The sequence below is a fragment of the Sinocyclocheilus grahami genome, unplaced genomic scaffold (genome assembly GCF_001515645.1).
Source record: "Sinocyclocheilus grahami isolate Dianchi unplaced genomic scaffold, SAMN03320097.WGS_v1.1 scaffold195.1, whole genome shotgun sequence".
Classification (NCBI taxonomy): Eukaryota; Metazoa; Chordata; class Actinopteri; order Cypriniformes; family Cyprinidae; genus Sinocyclocheilus; species Sinocyclocheilus grahami.
The window spans coordinates 1130010-1149289 of NW_015505374.1; the positions used below are offsets into that span (position 1 = coordinate 1130010).

The following is a 19280-nucleotide window of genomic DNA, read 5'->3' on the forward strand; positions in this document are numbered from 1 at the left end:
GGGACTATTGTAATGGGTAAATCAAATGTAAGCTAGTTCAGTACTAAATACTAAGCTCAAATGAGTTAATGTGTGCTTCTTATTGCAGTTTAGAAGTCATTTTCTTTATTATTTATTTTAATTTTAATTCAGTGATTTTAACTTTTAATTTTGCTATTTTAATGCTTTAAAGAGCAATTTTTGATTGTAATGTTCTGTTCTGCTATCTGTTCTGCAAAGGTAGCCTACAGCTGTCATAAAACCAGAGAGAGCCTTTCTGCTTGGCTACTGTAAAAAAAAAAAAAAAGAGCCAAATATTAGCGTTCCTATCGGCCAGTGTTAGAGGAACTCAGCTTAGTCTGATAGTTAACCTGCTTTAGACCAGGTTAGTTTCCCAGCATAAGTTGCCAACGGTGGCTGAAGTTGATCTATGTTAAATTTGCTTTATGGAACCAAATCATTTGACAATGAGTCAGACTAACTGAAATAAGCCTGGCTTATTTGGTTAACTTATTTTATGAAACAGGCCTTGAGGCATTAAAAGTGATCATATTTTCTCCATTGCATCGAATCGCATTGTGTTGAATCGAATCGAAATCGGATCGCACTGCATCGTAATAGGGGTGAATCGTATCGCATCGGTAGCTGCTTCATATGTATCTTTAATGTATCGTATCGTTATGCATCGAGATGCGTATCGTATCGGCCTGAGTCATGAGATGCAGATCCCTAGTGGCCACCTTATTCCAATTACAAGGGATCAGTCTATTTGAATTGCATTTTTTTTGCCGTCTTTTCGAATTTGCAAAAAATAAATAAAAGCAATTTATTGCACAGCACCAACCTGAGGCAATATATATCTTAGTTTCTTTTATTATTCTCAGATTTATTTTTATCCTTGCACTTGATGATATGCCAGAGGGACTGGATCATCCAGGAATTTTAGAAGTAGATATGATGGTTTGATTCTTGATAGAGCATTAAAGGAGAGAATAAGAGAGAAAATAAAACTATAAAGCAAAAATAGAAACGGCGATTTTAAATGACTGATGAAAAGTGAATAAAACTGACGCTCCATCATGAGTGACTTTTTCCCCCGACTAGAAATAAGACCGTGTAGCTACGTTTAAGAGTTGCCAAATTAATCCAATTATGTCAAGTATAAACTAATTATGTACTTGTGATCCATCTTTTAAGGTGAAACACCCATGTAATTTACCATTATTTTTGTGAATTAGATTTGATCCTAAAATCCACTTACTAACAGACGTAAATGTTTCTGGTATTTGGTGGCAGCTAAACAATCATTTATCAAAGAATGTACATTTTTCTTTGATAATTTAATCAAAAAAATAAAACTAGTCAACAGAAAGAGGCTCTTTTAAATACTGTATTCATTCATTTTGGAAGCAAGGGAACAATAACTATAAAATGTGATGTCTGTCTACTTTGACATGAACTCAAAAAGTGTTTGAGCCTTTCACATATAATGTCTCATGTCAATTGTTGTCTTTCATCCATTGTTCACTCCACTGAACAATTTGCTCCAGATTCCCCTCCAGGTCCTCAGGAGTGTTACTGGGGAGCTGGTGGACTATCTCCTCCTTGTAGGCTTCCATGGCTTCCTCATAGATAGTCTGGAAAATCTCACACTGCACATTGTCCTGGAGCTTCTTTCCTGTGTATCCTCTGAATATGAAAGATATATATATTTTTTTAAATCACAGCAACAGGAAGCATACAGCCACACAGTACGTACATGACTGCTGAACTGTACATTAGGCCCTTAATCACTAAGATTGTCTGAATATGCTATATAAATTCTTCTCCAACAAGGGGAACTTTTATCTGCCCTAGGATTATTTAAAAAAATAATAATAATTCCTCAAATGTTCACTGTGCTGCTCATCCCAGATCTATTTTAAAGATAAAGAAAGTAGTCAAAAAGGCCTAAACTGAAATATCACATGTAATGAACATTACTGTTAACTGTTATGAACACAAACCTGCTTTCAAGACGATTGTAGAGATTGGTGTTGTCTGTGCGGAGGACAAAAACAATGTCAAACCAGCGTTCAGGAAAGAAATCACAGCCATGGTAATCAATAATCACGCCTCCATCTCCCATTCTGTCCTCCAGCTCATCCACAACCTAAAACAATGAAATTGTCTTTAACATTTCGTTTTATTATGTGCAGCCTGTTGGATTTGCTTTTAAATGGTGGTCAGTGCGGATTCAACAACCTGCTGAATACCATACCCCTATCTAATAAAACACTATAAAATGTATTTTGTTCAAGATTACACTGTACAAATTATGTGACTACATCATCCAATTAAAGGGGGAACAATTAGATCCATTACAATAGTACATACCCTGTCCTCATCCAATATAGGGCACTGGTATTCTTCATCAAATCCTTCGAACAACTGACCTAAAGAGAATAAGTATATATATATTTAAAAACCAATTCTTAAAAATAAACAACAAACTTTTATTTCAAAGAACAATAACTTACACTCCTGTGCCAAATCACCAACATTCACATAGGTTAGTCCTGTTCTCTGAGCCAGCTCTTTGCCTAGAGTGGTCTTTCCTACTCCAGGGGTTCCTGTCCGTTCATGAGGAAGCATATCAATGTTTAGCAATCATGAAAAAACATCATTTTATTATTATTACTAGTATTTTTGATCATTGCTATACCTACTTAATACATTCAAACTACATTTTTTTATTAGGAACAACCTAATAAAATGTAGACTACCTGTAAGAAGAATGTTTGGTCTCTTCATGATCCTCATTGCAAGGTATCTCACGTGGAAATAATGCAATTAATAACACAGCTCGTTTTCCTCAAATCTCAGCTGGATGCTCAGTATCAATAAGCATACAAAAACATATGATATGTAAATAATCCGCCGGTCATATCTTAAGATGTGCCTGACTGTCAGAACATAGATCAACATAAAAACGTGTTCAAAATTGTGGCGGCGTGTGTTTGATGACGCCATCAGTATGCGCCAGCGGAGGGGCGGTTCGTCGCAGCTTTAAAGGGATAGTTAGCACAATAGTTACTTGTTACTTGCAAACACAAATAGTCGGCATTGTTGTTCTATAAAGATCCTCTGTAGAGATTATCAGGGTAAGTTTATGCTGTATTGCCTAAACAGTGTACTAGCCACGGTTTGGTTGATTTGGCCTGATAACTTGACAATGACTGCTAGCATTCGTTAAGTCGAGCTAACGGTCAGGAGCGAACTTTCTGAACTCTGATTAATAACGTGGCCAAAATTGAGGATAACGCTTTAATTAAATGTCTGGATTACTGGTATACGAGTTCTTCTAAAACATATCTTATAGTAAAGTTTGCTTCACTTGTACATACACATACATAGTCGAAATTATACTAATTATACTAACATATACTACTACTGTCCTCCTGTTTTATAAATTATGTAAATGATTTGGTTTTCATCCCAGCACAGTTTTGCATGGAGTAACTGAATGGGACGTCAGTATTGACGATGTCAAAGCTGTCTCTGGGAGGAAAGCAGTCCTCTGGAAAAGTATGTAACATCTTGATCATTCTTTCTTTTTTCATATCCAAAATGATCCTCTGCACTCTGAGAATGAATGAGGATGCTCTGAATCTACTGATGCTGATGTACTTTGTGTTCTGCTTGTATTTCCTGTTAAGATAAACAGCTGGGTGGAGCCATCATTTGGCGAACTTTTGGGAGGAGTGAACAGGTCCCTGAAAAAGGGGCCACTCTCAGGGGAAAGCAAAACTACCCAGTGGCCATCTACTGGGAAGCAAGCAGAGAAAAAATCCAGGAAGAGGAAAGTAGATTCTCATGTGTCCAGCAACCAGATCAGTGTGTCAAGTGAAGCACAAAAACCAGACCAGGATGAGCCGTGGGTGGATATGTATGCTCCCCAATCGCAGGTACAGAAATTGTGTGGCCCAGGGGTGCTTGGTACAGTTCTTGGAAAATTTACCTTCCTGAAATTTAGTTCCAATGCCTCTCAAACACTTTTAGCTGTGTGATTGAAGCTAGTTTATGACAATTTCATTGAGTTTGATTAGATTTCATACAGTAGGGCTGAGCACTCTAGTCTAGGTCATACAAACTATTTTACTCTGAGATAGATTGTGCGCCAAAGAACACATCTGTCTGTTACTTAACATTTTCATATCGCTGTTATCTCAATCTACAAGCTTTGTTGCTTTAAATGTTTTTTTTTCTTATTATTTCTGACAGGCCGAACTGGCTGTCCACAAAAAGAAAGTTGAAGAAGTTGAAAGCTGGTTGAGAGTTAATTTGGACAAATCAAAAAAGGTCTGACAAGCATGAAGTACTGTATGTTGGGAGATGTATGTTTATTGAGTCATTTGGGGATTGTTTTTTATACTCTGTGTTGAATTTGTGGTTATTGCTCCACAGGGTGGCGCCATTCTGTTGCTCACTGGCCCCTCAGGATGTGGGAAGACGGCAACTGTCCGAGTCCTTGCCAAGGATTTGGGTTTTCAGATCCAAGAGTGGTCAAATCCCTCCACCACCTCTCAGTACAAAGCGGAGGATTTGTTCACACAAAGCTTTGATCCAGGTCAGGAGTCTTCTTCTTACTAGCCGTGACTGATGTTCATGTTGTGACACCATGCGTAATATCTAGTCAATGATAATTATTTAGCACCCTTATTTTTATCACATATCAGAATCATATATGGATGAAGTAATGTCTCAGTCTCTGTATATTATGAAATGTTTTTTTTTTAGCTTATTCCTCTGACCTTTTTATTCTAACAGATTCAAGGTTTAACAGTTTCCATGGCAGCTCACAAACAGGGTTATTCCAAGAGTTCCTGCTAAGAGCCAACAAATACAGCCGTCTACAAATGAGCGGAGAGAAAGTGACTGAAGACAGGAAAATAATTCTTATAGAGGTGTTGCACAGAACTGCTCTTCAAAAATATCACTATGATGTTGAAAAACACTTTTTTTTTTTTGTGCATAAATCTGAAATACATTATACAAAAAAGAAAGAGTTGGGCTAGTAAAATACAATTGATTTTGAAATTGATGAGAAACTGAACATGAATACTAAATTAAAATCGAGAAGCTGAGTGACACTTTTCCATTGTTTCTTGTTTTATCTCAGGAATTTCCAAACCAGTTCTATAGGCAACCAGGGTGCTTGCATGATATACTCCGGTGAGCTCTAGTACTATATTTTGAAGTATTGTTAATAATTAGTTGTCACTGGTATCTTGATTATCATTGTCCTTATTTTTGCTTGTTCATTTAGGCAATTTATTAAGACTGGCCGGTGCCCACTGGTCCTGATTGTGTCCGATAGTCTCAGCGGGGACAAAAACGCCAGACTTCTCTTTAAGGATGTTCTGCATGAACTTGAAATTCACAGCATTAGGTACAAATACAACCAATTAAATTTTTCAGAACTCTTAGTTAAAAATATTCGAACTCAAGGTCGTCATAGGTAAAGCATCTCTTTTTTTCAGTTTTAATCCTGTGGCCCCCACCAGTATGATGAAGGTCCTAAGCCGCATTGTAACCATTGAGGCTGGAAAGGTAGGTTGTGTGGTTTGCTTTTCTGTGCCTTCTGAGCAGATCGTTTTGACCCCGAGATCTATAATACTTCACTCAGCATGTCTATATCTTTAAATGGCCTTTGCAGAGTTCTGGCAGGATCTCTGTTCCTGATAAAGGTGCTCTAGATCTTCTTTGCTCAGGAAGTTCAGGAGATATTCGCAGTGCCATCAACAGCTTGCAGTTTTCTTCATTTACCGGTGAGAAAATAGCCACTGAAACTATTTATATAGTATATAAAATTAATTTATTCTGTCATTCTTTAAAATAAGTTTATAGCTGTAATTATGCATTCATTCTTTTCGATTCTCAGACAGTTGTCTGGAGAAAAGACTCTGGGCTTCCAAGAAGGGCAAATCCACAGCAAAACCTGTCGTGAGGGCAAAGTGCAGGAGCAAGTCTTCAAAATCAACAGACATGCAGGTTGAAAGCCAAGCTATTGGAGGGAAAGATGCTTCACTTTTCCTTTTCAGAGCTTTAGGGAAAATCCTCTACTGCAAACGTTAGTCGTTTTCAACTCCCATTTTTAAATGTTTTTCTCCCGATTACTATGATGTGTTGTACATCATGAACTGTGTGTAAATTCATTCATATTTATACCAATGGATGGCATGTGATTTTTAGGTGAAAGCTATGAAAGCTCTCAAGCACCCAAGCTGCCTTCACATTTAACAGATCATCAGAGGGACAAACTACTTGTTGATCCTGAAGTAAATATTAATTTATCTTGTAAATTGCACTATATGAAAAGTTTCATCTGCTTTAATGTTCTAACAATCTTTTGATTATGATATTTTCCTCAGCTTGTCATTGAGCGTTCCCATATGTCTGGGGAATTCTTCAACCTCTTCTTGCATCAGAACTACCCTGACTTCTTTTCGGATGTGGAGGATATAGCACGAGCCAGCGAGTACCTCTCTGATGCAGACTTCCTGACAGCAGAGTGGAGCGTGAGTGCAAATGCTATTGGACTTCCATAATAACACACATAGGGATATGCAAGGTTGCTCTAAGATGTAACATTTGATTTCTGAGGACTATCATTATGTAGTATCTTAGCAACAACTTTTTGTTGAAATGGTGTTCATCTTTTCACAGTCAAGGTCGACTATGTTGGAATATGGCTCATCAGTGGCCACTAGAGGCCTTATGCACTCAAACTCTTCTCGAGCACAAGCTAGCAGCCAGTCCAATGCCAGATTCAGGCCTCTTCATAAACCGCATTGGCTACACATAAACAAGATGGTATATTTATTTTTTACTTTATCTATCTGTTGTACTTGTATTATTCAGCATTGTAAGTAATTGTTAATTTATCATACTGATATATTTTAACCCTGGTTTTGTGATAGTATCGAGAGAATTACCTGACCGCACAATCGCTCTTCTTAAATTTCTGCCTTACTCCTGTGAGCCTCCTGACAGAACTGGTGCCTTACCTTGCAAAGCTCACCAACCCAATGAGAAATCAAGGTGAATATGTGACCTTAGCATTCACAAAATATACAAATACACAATTAAAATTTATTCCAAAAATTTTTTTTTATCAAACTGCATACCATAATCTTTCAAGTTCAATATTTATTATTTTCCTGCCTCCTACACGACTATGCTAGACTTTGTTCAAAAGTGAATGGTGCATTTCTCCTCATACATAATTCAGCTTTGTCTATTTGTTCTATTTAATATATTTTTTCCATCTTTCTCATATCAGCTCAAATAGCCTTCATCCAGAATGTTGGCCTTCTTTCTCAAAAGAGGGTTCCTGGAAGGTGAGATAAACACAACTTTGAAGTATTATTGCATTTGAAAGATTTCTCAAATGGTTTAATACATGTCTTTATTTTCAGGCTGAGACTTGAAGCACTTAATGACAAAGACCCTGGTATTTTGGATGCTGACAGTGAAAATGAAGATTCTGCTGCTGCTCCGTCTCTTGACCCGGAATCCAGAGCAGGAAATGCCACAACTGAGCCCACATTGCCAAACAGCCAGGATCCTCCTGGGGAACTTTCTGCCAGCCAGCCCCAGCCCACAAGCACTGAAGCCCTTTTAGATGAGGAAGACCTCTTAATTGAGGAATATGACAGTAATTGACTGATCACATGCCATGGACATATTTAATATCACTTCCCCTGATGCAGTTGTTGTACCTTTAGGTCATAGTTTTTTTGCTTTTCTTTGTTTATGTTTTAAGATGGTAATTATTAGTAGATATTTATGTGCCCCAACACAGTATGTTGCTGTAGAGAATTGTTCATATGTTCTTACTTGTGTTGAAATGTACGGGTTCTGTACACAGTTTCAGCTGTTTTTTTTTTTCAGAGAATATTAGTGAAAGTATCTCTAAAAATAGAACCTAGTATGACCATTTACAGCCATAATTAATTTTTTTATGTTGTCATGGTGTAACAATGCTGTGAGACTGAGAAGTAGATAATCTACACTTCAGTTAAATAAGTGACTGCAATAAATTAATGTTTGCAACTTTGATGGCTGTTTTGTTATTTGTTTGTTTGTTTATTAAATCTATGAATCCATATTTGTTACTGTCGCTGGGGGGCTAAAGATACAGCAGGGAGTCTGTGGAAAGTTATGTGTCATGTATTTGTATGTTTTAGGTGTATAAATGTGGTTACATTTGTATACAATGTATTGCTATTTTTATTAAATTTTATATAATGGTTAAAAGAAACAATCTTTATTTTTTACAGTTCATCTAGGAATTAAGGAATTAATACTAGTAGCTCTTATGAATGATTTTCATGAAGGTTCTTTTTTCTATTATCTTATTGGGGATCCCTGGAACTGTAACACTAGAGCGACATATGTCACGATCTATAGTGTGTACTTTTGCAATAAAGCACCTGTTGGGTCAGACACGCCCCTTTACTAGTTTCACTCCGTCAGCGGAAAGTCTTGAAGTGGAATTTCGCCGTTGTTCTTCTTAACGAAATACGACCCCTCAAGGTTGAACTTTTCGTAAAGGTTTGTAATGGTTATATTTTTATTGTCTAACCTTATTATTCTAACTTCTATTTTCTAGTAACGATAAAAGTTTCGTTTTGCTTTAACCGCCAGCAGTAAGCTACACAGAAAGTATCGAGCTCCATGTCTTCTGTTTTGACTGTCAAACATGATATTTACATAGACTTCAGTTTTAATGTCTTTAATTAGGCGCAGTACTTAACTGATAGTCTATACTTTTTTGTCTCTCAGACTTTTTTTTTTAGAAGTTTATTGTGATGCAAGGTGAGGGTTTATGCCCTCAGTGCCCCACAGAAGATGACATGAGAGAGGGGGATCTAGGTGATGGCATGGGGGCCAGATCCAGAGGACATCATGACCATCTCCCACAAATTAAGAGTAAGGGAAAGTTTCTGGGCTTCCTGTCTCAGTCACGACCAATAAAAGGGGGCAGCGAAAGAAGCAATGGACCCTTCTCTTGGACATCATGCAGAGCCATGTATGCTGTTTTTAGGGAAGAACTGGAAGCTGAACGAGCTGCACGGTGGGAGAAAAGACAATCAGGTTAGTCTTCTGGACTGGTTTCTAAAGTCATTTAAAACCTTCAGACCTCTTAGATTCTTTCTTGGACACGGAGCAGACTAAGCTATACTGTACAGAGTTTATAAAAAAAAAAAAGTGAGTCATGTTTATTAAAAGCTATTGATAGCTTCCTGGTAATGTCCGACCAGGGGTTTTTACTGTGCATGCTCTGTTGATATTTGGTGAAGTCAACACCTGCTGTTTCTTATCAGGAAGGAAACTTTGTGTACTCCCTTGAGCAATTCTGTACTTAAACAAATATTCAACAATAGTCATTTGAGAACCACACTACCACCAGGATATGATGTGCTGGCAAACCTAGAAAACCATGTGCTTGACATGCAAAAAACAAAAGTGTCTTATTATTTTACATCTAACTGCGTTCTGTTGTAGAAAGCTCTTCTGAGGACACAAGTGAAGAGCTGCTGCAGAGAAGACTACAGGAGGTCACAGAGGTAAACTTACTAATGAGACTTTCCAACAAAATATTTTCCATGTCTTACACAATAGAGGACAAGCTGAAGAAAAGTAGCACCCCTGTGAGTTTTTGAATGGAGTAAAGAAAAGATCTACATCTTCACATATGAACATGTCTCAGGTGTATGTAAATCTTCGCTCCATATCAGGAAGTGGAGCTGTTACGCACAGAACTGGAGGTCACTCATCGCCACCTGGAGGGAAAACATGAAGCTCTTAGGATCTTGCAAGGACAGGTATTTCAAAATATTTTGATGATTAATATAATTATTAGGTCATTTATGAAGTGGTTTAAAGCCCTGTGCTACATTTTGTCCCTTAAGGCAATCTTGGACAAAGCAACTTGTCATACTAAAATATTGCTTCAGAAGAGTGAAGAGAGGAACAAGGCCCTAGAAAAGGTGTCCTACTCAAGCAATAACTAAACCGCTTTTAATCATTTTTAATGCAGGCACAAATATGATCTCGTTTCTTTTCATTCTTTTCCACACAGGAGGTTAATGCACTGCAATGGGAGATCACTTTCAACCAGGTGCAGTTCAAGAATGTGGAAAACTCATGGAGTTTAAAGTATGAGAGGTATACGCATGCAAAAAGACACTTTTATAGTTGGCATGAATCAAAAACGACAGTCTTCTCTCTGGTGATACAGAAGAAAAGATTTGCCGCTATTTCATCCCTACTAAAAGGTCAATGTGAAATGCTATCCGCAACCATTTTTGATAAAAATGTCTATTTTTAATAACATTCCCAATAAGACTCAAGCTACATATTGAGAGTCTGTTATATAAATGGGGTCTGTTTTGAATTCATGTCACTTTAAAAATGCCCACATGTCACTGGTTCATGTCTATACCACTTCAGGGTGTTGGCAGAAAACGAAGCCCTAAAGAAAGCACTAGAGGAGAAAATGAGAGAGCATCAGGAGCAAAGGACAGAGAATGCTTGTAAGTCACATCATATTTCTTGCATTTATGTTTGTTTCCAGTGCATAATTTTGCATTTCGTGTCTTAGCTCTGAGCCAAAAATGTCTGGAGCTCCTGTCTATGCTCAGTGCTAAGGAAAGAAGGGACTACCAGAGGACCCAGCCTCCATGCAGCCTGAGAACAGACGGTTCGGCTCTAGAGGTAATGTTGATTAATTGTAGTCTGTGTTAAACAGCTTTGTTCTGGACTAAACAGCTCTCTGTCCTCTTATCTCTCAGCTGGCAGTGTATGGGGCATGTCAGTGTAACTCTAATGGGGGCAAGCCATGCTCTTGTGCCAGAAGTGCTGCTGCAAGTCGCAAACAGGTTCTCCAGCTCAAGCAAGAGGTGCTCGTCTTGTATTTGTCAATACTTCTGTTCCATTACTTTGCAAATTAACCCTCCTATTCAGCCAGTACATGTATTAAATCCATTACAGCTCTGACTTTGCTCATTTGTCTTTGAGGGTCTTGTAACACAATGCATTTGTCTGCATTAGCTGGAGGAGCAGCAGAAGAGGAAGGAGGAGGCTTATGTCATGATGGATGCTTTCCGCATCGCCTTTGAGCAGCAGTTAAGGAGAGTCGGTGAGAACGTGCTCCGGCAGGCTGAGACCGACAGACACCAGCCACATTACCAAAGGGATGAGAGAGGTAAAGTGCTGCTCACCTGTAAAGCTAAAACTGAGAAAAATCATGCAGTGTAACAGATGTCACTTTCATTAAAACTGTCCACAGAAATCTCCAAAAAGTATTCAAAATCAGCAATAAAATCTGACAAAATTGATATCGTTTTTTTTTTTTTTGGCTCAAGTTAGGGCCTTGTGTTATTTTAGTATCATTTATATATGTGACCCTGGATCACAAAACCAGAAAAATATATATTTGTAGCGATAGCCAAAAATACATTGTGTGGGTCAAAATGATCGATTTTTCTTTTATGCCAAAAATCATTAGGATATTAAGTAAAGATCATGTTCCATGAAGATATTTTGTAAATTTCCTACTGTAAATATATCAAAACTGAATTTTTGATTAGTAATATGCATTGCTAAGAACTTCATTTGGACAATTTAAAGACGATTTTCTTAACATTTAGATTTTTTTGCACCCTCAGATTCCAGATATCCAAATAGTTGTATCTCAGCCAAATATTGTCCTATCCTAACAAACCATACATCAATGGAAAGCTGATTTATATGATGTATAAATCTCAATTTCAAAAAATGTACCCTTATGACTTATTTTGTGGTCCAGGGTCACATATATCATTATAATTAAAGTTTTTATTAATATCTAGATTTTTAAATATAGTTCATATACAATTGTTTATATATATACGGTTCAACTTACTCACGGTTCGGTTTGTATCACGGTTTTAGAGTCACGGTTTCGGTACGGTTCGGTATGTGCTATGTTTAGGGGGAAAACTATATTGTCAAATAAAAATAAAGAAATAAGAACAAATAATCTAACTACAAGCAACAGCACAAATAAATAAACAGTGAAAAAAGATACAAATAAAATAAACAGTGCTTTTCAGGTTTTTTAGGTAGGTCTATAACATAGTTTTTAGGTACAGAAATTGAATAAATCAAATGTAAAATAACATTGCATATTTGACTGTATAAATTAAAGATTAATCTTTATTAAAGTTACAAAAGTTATTCAATCAAGAGCAGTGAGTGATTTCCGTGTTGTTGCTGTTTGATTAACATTAAGAAAGTGCTGTCACTTTAAGAGAACGCATTGATCCAGTGCACTGATACTGTACGTTCAGCCGACTATGTCTGCTAGGATACTCACCAAGACGGGTATTTTGACATAATTTTTGTGTGAATTTGTCCATTCAAACACAATACTTCACGTGATGACGGCATAAATGACAGTTATTCCAGCATAAAGCACTCGCATTGATTAAAGAGTGACTGGTTTGTCCACATATTGTTTTTTTCATCACTCTTGTTGTAATGTATTGGGAAGCCAGAATTTGTATCCATCAACAGAAACATGCATTAGCCGAACTCTAACAAACCATATTACAGATGCATTGTCAGAGTTAAGTTGAAGTGCGGTCCTAGTGCATGCCGAACCGTGTGTGGAGAACGGTACGGTTCGATTTTTTACAGAGAACCGTTGCACCCCTAATATATATATATATATATATATATATATATATATGACATTATCAGATTTCATTTTATTTTCTGTTTTAGTTATAGTTCAAGTATTAGTTTTTATTTATTTCCAGTAATTTTACTGCTTCAAACTGTTTAAGTTATTTCATCTAATATTTATGTAATATCCTAAGCTTTATTTACATTTAATAAAAATGTTTGAATAGGTTTAGTTTATGATGATTGACCTGGCTCATGCAATCAATCAATCAATCAATCAATCAAATCAAAATAAAAAAAATGTGAATGCATATTCTGGACCAAAAACAGAAAGCAGTGCACTAACCAGTAAGACCACTGGCTCATTTCTACAACTGGTCCATCATTTCCTTGTACTCTCTCTGGTAGACACCATTACTGCAGTTTCATGTGGCACAATGCTGTACTTTTACAATGCCACTCTCTTTATTTCTTGTCATTTTTTTATTTATTTATTTTTAAAGGGAAGCAAGGGTCTCTCAGTGTAGGTGAAAGGCTAAAGAAATTTCTGCCCACAACAAGTGAAGGAAAGATATCAGCCGATTCAAATGAAACACTGCATATGCTGCTTGATCTGGTCAGTAAACTTTTAATTATGGCCTATGTTAAAAAAAATTTATATACTTTTCTATATACTTTCTCTATACATTTTGAGTTGACTACTTTTTGGTTGTCTTCCCTCTCCAGTTAAATGACAAAGAGGAGGCTTTGGCACATCAGAGGAAGGTGAGCTACATGTTGGCGCGAAACACTGAAGATCTGGAAAAACGTCTCCAGATGCAGCTAGAGGAGCTCGGCCTCTCACACAAAGACAGTAAAACAAAAACAGAGGCTTCTGAGGAGAGTGAATGGAGCAGAGGAAGAGACTGTAGATGCTCTGCAGACAGCGGTGGATCACAGCATCTCTCTGTTCCTGACAGCCCTGCAGCTCATGATGAGCAGTCCTCCAAACCAAATCAAGCCTCCACTGAAATTAAAGAAACTGACAATAAAGATGTTTAAAAGAACAAGAAAATGTTGTATTATTTCAAAAGACAAATACCTGCAATATTTTCATATATTTTGTGCCATTACCTAGGATGAACCAGAACACCAGGTAACCCTGAATAACCTAGAATGACAGAACTTAAAATACTCAAAAATTCTAACCAGTTGATAGGATCTAATATGCATAATGCACAGCTAAATGGATTATAAAATTAAATCCTCCCTCATCTATGCATTAAAAGCCAACAAATAAAAAATCTAAGCTGAATGATGTGTCACCAATCTCCGTTTCATTTTTATCTCTACAGCATCACAAGGGTTATATAATGCTAAATAGATATTGTACATTTTGTAGTGAAATATTTGGACAAACATTACATACCTTTTCCAACAGCTTATGGTTGCAAATAATTTTTTTTAGAAATTAAGTTTCCATGAATACATTTCTTTACAAAATGAAAAATGTAAATATCATGGTTCACACAGGGAATGGGAATAAATACTTTGTTTTTTAGTGCTGTCAAACGACTAATCGCATCCAAAATAAACGTTTTTGTTTACATAATATATGTATGTGTACTGTGTATATGTATTATGTATATATAAATACACACACATACATGTATATATTTCCTAAAAATATCTTATAATTTATATTATAAATAAATATATTTAATATTTAAAAATATGAATATAAATATAGACATGTAAATGCATGTAAAAATTTTCTAAATATATACTGTATGTGTGTGTATTTATATATAGCTACATAATAAATATACACAGAACACACACATATTATGCAAACAAAACTTATTTTGGATGCCATTAATCGCGATTAATCGTTTGACAACACTACTTTTTTTAACTTCTATTTTAATTTTTTTTCTTCTATTAAACATATTTTCATCGTTATTAATAACGGTATAATTATTATTCATAATAACCAAACCTTTGACTGGCACTGTACTTTTCGTAAAGTGAAAGAGAGAAATACAGAGGACTGAATAACTACATATCCCATAATGCTTCATGCTACCGGTTTAGGAAGTTAGCTGTCGTAATGTAAATGTTATGTTCGAAAAAGTAAACTACTTATAACAATATATGGGGTTAGTTAAACATAAATGGTATCGTTTTATCTTATGTACAACAGTTATCGCATCTTTTATCGTTTGCTACCTCAAACTACACTCACTGTCAATCTCCAAAGGTAAGAAAGCTAACTCGCTAGCTGTCTAATCAGATACTATCATTGGTCCAGATGAAAAAGAATCAGTGTAAATTCGTATGTTGCATATTCGTAGGACCAATGAGCGAACATACACTGGAATATTTCCTCGACAAGGGGACGATACAAAGAAAAGATGCTGCTGATATCGAGTGGTATCATGCAGCAAACAGTAAGAGCAAACTCACAGAGGCTCTACAAGGTGAGTACAAATATGAAGACGCATTTGCTTTGCTCCTACAGTACTTTTCGTTTTTCTTACGACCATATCATGATCGAGCTTAAGAAATAATGTGTTCTATGATGCTGTTTTCTCTTCTTCATTGAGGTTCTGCACAGATGATTGAAGCAGATGTACTTCTCAGGGGTCAAGATCCAAAAGTGCCTATTATGGCTCACCCACCTGACAATGACAGTGATATAACTCTGCAGGACTTTCTTAAAGAAGTTGTGAAATCAGACAAAGGAATAAAATTGGATTTCAAAAGGTGGCTGATTTTTTTTTGTTTTTGTTTTTTTACACAGCACTGCTCTATATTCTTACATTTGATCATATTGCTTGTTTAGATTGATTTCTCCCACACTGTCCTTGCTGCTGATGAATGAGTGACTGATCAGCAGTATTGATTTGCATTTCGATTCACAGTCTCGCAGCTGTATCCCCATCCATGACTCTACTGGAAGAGGTCCGAGATCAGCTGCAGGGACCCGTGTGGATCAATGCTGATATTCTCCCTGGCCCTAGAGGCACAGCCACCCCTCTGGACCCTCATGTGTTTCTACAGGAAGTAGCGCAAAAATCAGAAAATGATGTTCTCTCTTTGGGTTGGACCACTGGATGGGACGTAGATGCCGACAATCCCGGTAAGAATGTTACTACACTAAGTTGACTAAAGTTTTGTATTTATTGGCAATCAGAAGTGAGCTATATATAAGTCTGGGGTCAGTAAGATTTTTATTTTATGAAAAGAAAGTGAGACGTTTATTCAGAAAGAATACATCAAGTTGATCAAAATTGACTGTAAAGGCTGCAAAGTAATTTCTATATAAAATAAATGCTGTTGTTTTAACTTTCTATTCATCAAAGAATCCTGAAAAAATAATCAATTATTATTATTCAGACCTTGATTATTATTTGCTGTGTTTGTGTTGTTTCGGGAAATAGGTTATAGCTGGGAGATGGTTCATCAGATGGAAGAATTATGCAGATCCCTAAAGCAACCAGTCACATTTCCAGTCCGAGCAGCTCTCCTTCATGTGTCCTTCTCACAGTTCCAGTGGCTCTTGAAGCAGTCAGACCGGTGAGAAATTCTCCAATAATCAGTCTATTTAAATGTATGTCCATATTTACTATTATAGAGGCTATTAAGCTACACATCTGTGTGAAGGAGCCTTTTTATTACCTCGGTGATTGATTTGTGTTGTATAAGCAAGGACACAATCAAGTTCATTCTAATGCTTAGTAATTTCTTGCTGGATAATTTGGTTCTGTCTTGTCCATTACACTTGTTTGTGACTGGAATAGCAACTCATTGCTTTACTGGAGGTCAGTTCTGAGGTATTAGAGGATGTGAAGGGAAGGCTTAAGCCTCCTCTACAGAGATAGTGCTGCTCTTCAACAGTTGTTTTAAAGGTGATTGTGCAAGTACATTTTTTTTATGGGAAGTATGCTCTTTAATTGTACCATGAAAAAGCATCAATAGATGGAATTCTTTAATGACAATGTTATTTGTGCTTTGGATTATTTGACATTTTCATATTAAAGTGCCCCTATTATGGGTAATGAAAGGTTCATATTTTGGTTTTGGCAGTCCCCAACAACAGATTAACATGCATGCAAAGTCAAAAAAAAACCTTCATTGTCTTATAATATGCATTTATTTTTATCTTACTTGCTCAAGGACTCCCAAACGATTACCTCAACAATTCATTTTTCCAAACCCCTCCTTTGTGTGACACTAATCTGTGGTGATTGGTCTGATTGGTCTCATTTCCATTTCATCATGCCTGTAATGCCTGATAGAGCAGCGTTTGTGAGCACAGTGCTGCTTTGTGTACAGCGTTACTGGGGAAACGGCTATTCTTACTGCTCCAGAAGCAGCACCTAGTGGCAAATAATGAATTTGCATTTTCATTCTGACCAACAGGAAAAGACTAACAAGTGGGTGGGCAATATGCTAATGTTTCATGTTGAAGTCAACATGAAACGGCTTGGGATTCGTTTTAAAAACAACTCGTTTCAATGATTCAGAGTCGACTCTTTCTTTTGAGAGACAATAACTTTATACACGGTGCACTTTTAGATTTGACATTTTGCAGGATGTTTTCACTGTGTTACACAATGCATGAAAGGTAATTTTCAAAAATCCATAATAGGGGCACTTTAAGAAGCCAAATTTAAAGGACCATTCATACATTTTTATTCACTGGTGAAGTTGATTGTTTTCTGCCTTAAAGGCACAATATGTTATTTTTTGCCACTAGAGGGCGCGTATTCAAAACAAACAAAGAAACAAAGGCGTAGTTAGATGAGCCGTGATTGAGTGTGGAATCATGGGAGTTGTCTTCTTCATTCCCACAGCCGATGCAATCTGACGGGACTCATGTTCATGGATGAGCTAATGATTTATTAATGTCGTAGTATGAAGCAGGGTGAGGCTGAAAGCCGTCGAAGTGAAACAAGGCTGCTGAACGAGCGTGACACACGGCTCGAAAGCAGCGGAGCTTTTATTATGCCACAGTCGACCGCTTTCGCTCCTTCCGGAAAGCAGCGGAAGTAAGCAGCACTGTTTTATCATACTAGATGCAACGTTCTGTTATAATGCTACTCTGTGTGGTCGTCACCTGTCTAATAAAATGCATAGCATATTAAAGCGTCTTTGGTATTTCCATGTTTTCTACAAAACAAAACCGGAAATCGAGGGTGTATGATGTAGGGCTGCACGATTAATCAAATTCGGTTGTCATGCGCATTTTGTCAGTAATGCCGGTTCTGTAATCAGCAGGAAATCATCATCACGTGCTTTCAGATGGAGCAGAATTTACTACACAGAGCCGTAGTTCACTGACAAGTTATGCAAAAAAATAACGATTTTATTGCCATCATTGGCAGGCGACAGAATGACACTATAGATACGGTCCGTGTCACTAGTTAAAAATGCTTATTTCTCTGGATTTAAACATTCTTCTAAACATTTGGGATAATGTAAGTACACAAGTCAGCAAAATATATGAAACTGTTCTAATGGTTTTTGGATATTTTAATAAAAAAATCTTACATATTGTGCCTTTAATGTCGGCCTTGTAAATGAGATTCTGTTTAACATCTCACCTGTTCTCTCTCAGATACAGCCTGACTGTATGGACAGGCAAATATGATGTTCTTACAGTGGAGGATCTGTTGCTCTACAGGCAAAACTTCAGCAAAACCAGGATCTACTATGACCTGTTAGAATCTCAGATCAAACAGTTTAAAGGACTACCTGGCTACACCTAAAAAGCAAATACACTTACTGATGTTGTCTTTGAGATGTAAAACAGCAATAAAACACAATATATATGTAATGTAACAAAACTGTGTGAACACACTAATCACACTATTTATACTAAAAAATGGTTTGGAATAGTGCATAAATACGTGAACTGGGATTCACCTATCAACATGTACACTGTATTTGAGTCAGACAATAAGGTTTAAACACGCATTTCATTGGTTGTCATGCGTAATTACCCACTAATGTACTAAGAGACACAAATACAACTCTCAGAGAAATATTATATTTTTGTAATTTACGTTTGCATTTTTTATATTTGAATTTTGTTATCACAAATGCATAATAAATTTATGGAAAAAAGTGTTTATGCCTCTAACATTCACATCAGTTCGAAATTTTGGGGTCGGTAAGATTTGTGATGTTTTTGTAAGAAGTATGCAATTTGCACAGTTGCTTTTTGTTGTATATTACTATTCCCAGAAGAAAATTCAATAAACAGTTGTTAAAGGGGTCCTATTACGCTCTTTTACAAAGTCTTTACAAAGATTTTGTTTTGGGGGTGTACTAGAACATGCTCTCATGCTTGGTGGTTCGAAAAATGCATTATTTGGTCTGATGCACTCACTCAACCAAGCGTTCTAACCACAACCTCGTCCTCCCCACCCCCCAACCATTCGAATTTCTGTAGGCGGGAATTATTTGTAATGATATTCTAATGAGCCGCTTTGTGATTTAAAATTTAAAATGTGAAAAAGCATAATAGGACCCCTTTAAAAAAAAAAAAAAAAAAAAAAGAAGCATGCTCAGTGAAGTACGCCCAGAAGTATGATAAA

General features: G+C 36.6%; 4 protein-coding genes across 7 annotated transcripts; 3 read left to right on the forward strand and 1 right to left on the reverse strand.

Annotated features, from left to right (window-relative positions):
- Positions 1-1355: 1355 nt before the first annotated feature.
- LOC107595020 (adenylate kinase isoenzyme 6-like) lies at positions 1356-2988 on the reverse strand. Its single transcript, XM_016285289.1, has 5 exons — positions 2745-2988; positions 2499-2591; positions 2356-2414; positions 1986-2131; positions 1356-1668 (listed from the first exon to the last, which is right to left on the reverse strand). The coding sequence occupies exons 1-5, from the start codon at positions 2779-2781 to the stop codon at positions 1479-1481; spliced, it is 525 nt and encodes a 174-aa protein (XP_016140775.1). The 5' UTR covers positions 2782-2988; the 3' UTR covers positions 1356-1478.
- Positions 2989-3028: 40 nt separating this feature from the next.
- Positions 3029-8080, forward strand: LOC107595018 (cell cycle checkpoint protein RAD17-like). Of its 2 annotated transcripts, none has more exons than XM_016285284.1 (17): positions 3029-3122; positions 3461-3546; positions 3678-3926; positions 4243-4320; positions 4426-4588; positions 4789-4925; positions 5141-5193; positions 5288-5410; positions 5502-5571; positions 5678-5789; positions 5903-6091; positions 6214-6299; positions 6393-6539; positions 6688-6834; positions 6942-7062; positions 7304-7361; positions 7440-8080. In XM_016285284.1, exons 2-17 carry the CDS (start codon positions 3505-3507, stop codon positions 7684-7686), a joined length of 2022 nt encoding a protein of 673 aa, XP_016140770.1. In that variant the 5' UTR covers positions 3029-3122; positions 3461-3504; the 3' UTR covers positions 7687-8080. The 2 variants fall into 2 exon arrangements, with proteins under 2 accessions (XP_016140770.1, XP_016140772.1); XM_016285286.1 differs by having other exon boundaries at positions 3034-3122; positions 3466-3546.
- A 427-nt stretch (positions 8081-8507) lies between these two features.
- On the forward strand, positions 8508-13795 carry LOC107595019 (coiled-coil domain-containing protein 125-like). 2 transcript variants are annotated; one of them, XM_016285287.1, is made up of 12 exons: positions 8508-8577; positions 8809-9120; positions 9532-9593; positions 9765-9851; positions 9939-10016; positions 10109-10194; positions 10480-10562; positions 10631-10743; positions 10821-10928; positions 11080-11233; positions 13200-13312; positions 13423-13795. In XM_016285287.1, the coding sequence occupies exons 2-12, from the start codon at positions 8835-8837 to the stop codon at positions 13735-13737; spliced, it is 1485 nt and encodes a 494-aa protein (XP_016140773.1). In that variant the 5' UTR covers positions 8508-8577; positions 8809-8834; the 3' UTR covers positions 13738-13795. The 2 variants fall into 2 exon arrangements, with proteins under 2 accessions (XP_016140773.1, XP_016140774.1); XM_016285288.1 differs by having other exon boundaries at positions 8514-8577; positions 8862-9120.
- A 956-nt stretch (positions 13796-14751) lies between these two features.
- Positions 14752-18954, forward strand: LOC107595046 (protein FAM151B). Of its 2 annotated transcripts, XM_016285317.1 has the most exons (6): positions 14752-14935; positions 15030-15155; positions 15282-15441; positions 15600-15817; positions 16119-16254; positions 18299-18954. In XM_016285317.1, exons 1-6 carry the CDS (start codon positions 14830-14832, stop codon positions 18447-18449), a joined length of 897 nt encoding a protein of 298 aa, XP_016140803.1. In that variant the 5' UTR covers positions 14752-14829; the 3' UTR covers positions 18450-18954. The 2 variants fall into 2 exon arrangements, with proteins under 2 accessions (XP_016140803.1, XP_016140804.1); XM_016285318.1 differs by lacking the exon at positions 14752-14935 and having other exon boundaries at positions 15087-15155; positions 15293-15441.
- The last annotated feature ends 326 nt before the right edge of the window (positions 18955-19280 follow it).

Excerpts from the sequence above, each read along its gene's own strand:
- LOC107595019 (XM_016285287.1), top strand. The coding sequence starts at position 8,835 with ATGCAAGGTGAGGGTTTATGCCCTCAGTGCCCCACAGAAGATGACATG. Across the intron at positions 10,017-10,108 it reads GGAACAAGGCCCTAGAAAAG|GAGGTTAATGCACTGCAATG; the intron begins GTGTCCTACTCA and ends TTTTCCACACAG. Across the intron at positions 10,563-10,630 it reads GCAAAGGACAGAGAATGCTT|CTCTGAGCCAAAAATGTCTG; the intron begins GTAAGTCACATC and ends TTCGTGTCTTAG.
- LOC107595046 (XM_016285317.1), top strand. The coding sequence starts at position 14,830 with ATGGGGTTAGTTAAACATAAATGGTATCGTTTTATCTTATGTACAACA. Across the intron at positions 14,936-15,029 it reads CTCACTGTCAATCTCCAAAG|GACCAATGAGCGAACATACA; the intron begins GTAAGAAAGCTA and ends GCATATTCGTAG. Across the intron at positions 15,442-15,599 it reads ATAAAATTGGATTTCAAAAG|TCTCGCAGCTGTATCCCCAT; the intron begins GTGGCTGATTTT and ends TTCGATTCACAG.
- LOC107595020 (XM_016285289.1), bottom strand. The coding sequence starts at position 2,781 with ATGAGGATCATGAAGAGACCAAACATTCTTCTTACAG. Across the intron at positions 2,132-2,355 it reads CTATATTGGATGAGGACAGG|GTTGTGGATGAGCTGGAGGA; the intron begins GTATGTACTATT and ends TCATTGTTTTAG. Across the intron at positions 1,669-1,985 it reads TACAATCGTCTTGAAAGCAG|AGGATACACAGGAAAGAAGC; the intron begins GTTTGTGTTCAT and ends TTTCATATTCAG.
- LOC107595018 (XM_016285284.1), top strand. The coding sequence starts at position 3,505 with ATGTCAAAGCTGTCTCTGGGAGGAAAGCAGTCCTCTGGAAAA. Across the intron at positions 4,321-4,425 it reads ATTTGGACAAATCAAAAAAG|GGTGGCGCCATTCTGTTGCT; the intron begins GTCTGACAAGCA and ends ATTGCTCCACAG. Across the intron at positions 6,835-6,941 it reads GGCTACACATAAACAAGATG|TATCGAGAGAATTACCTGAC; the intron begins GTATATTTATTT and ends GTTTTGTGATAG.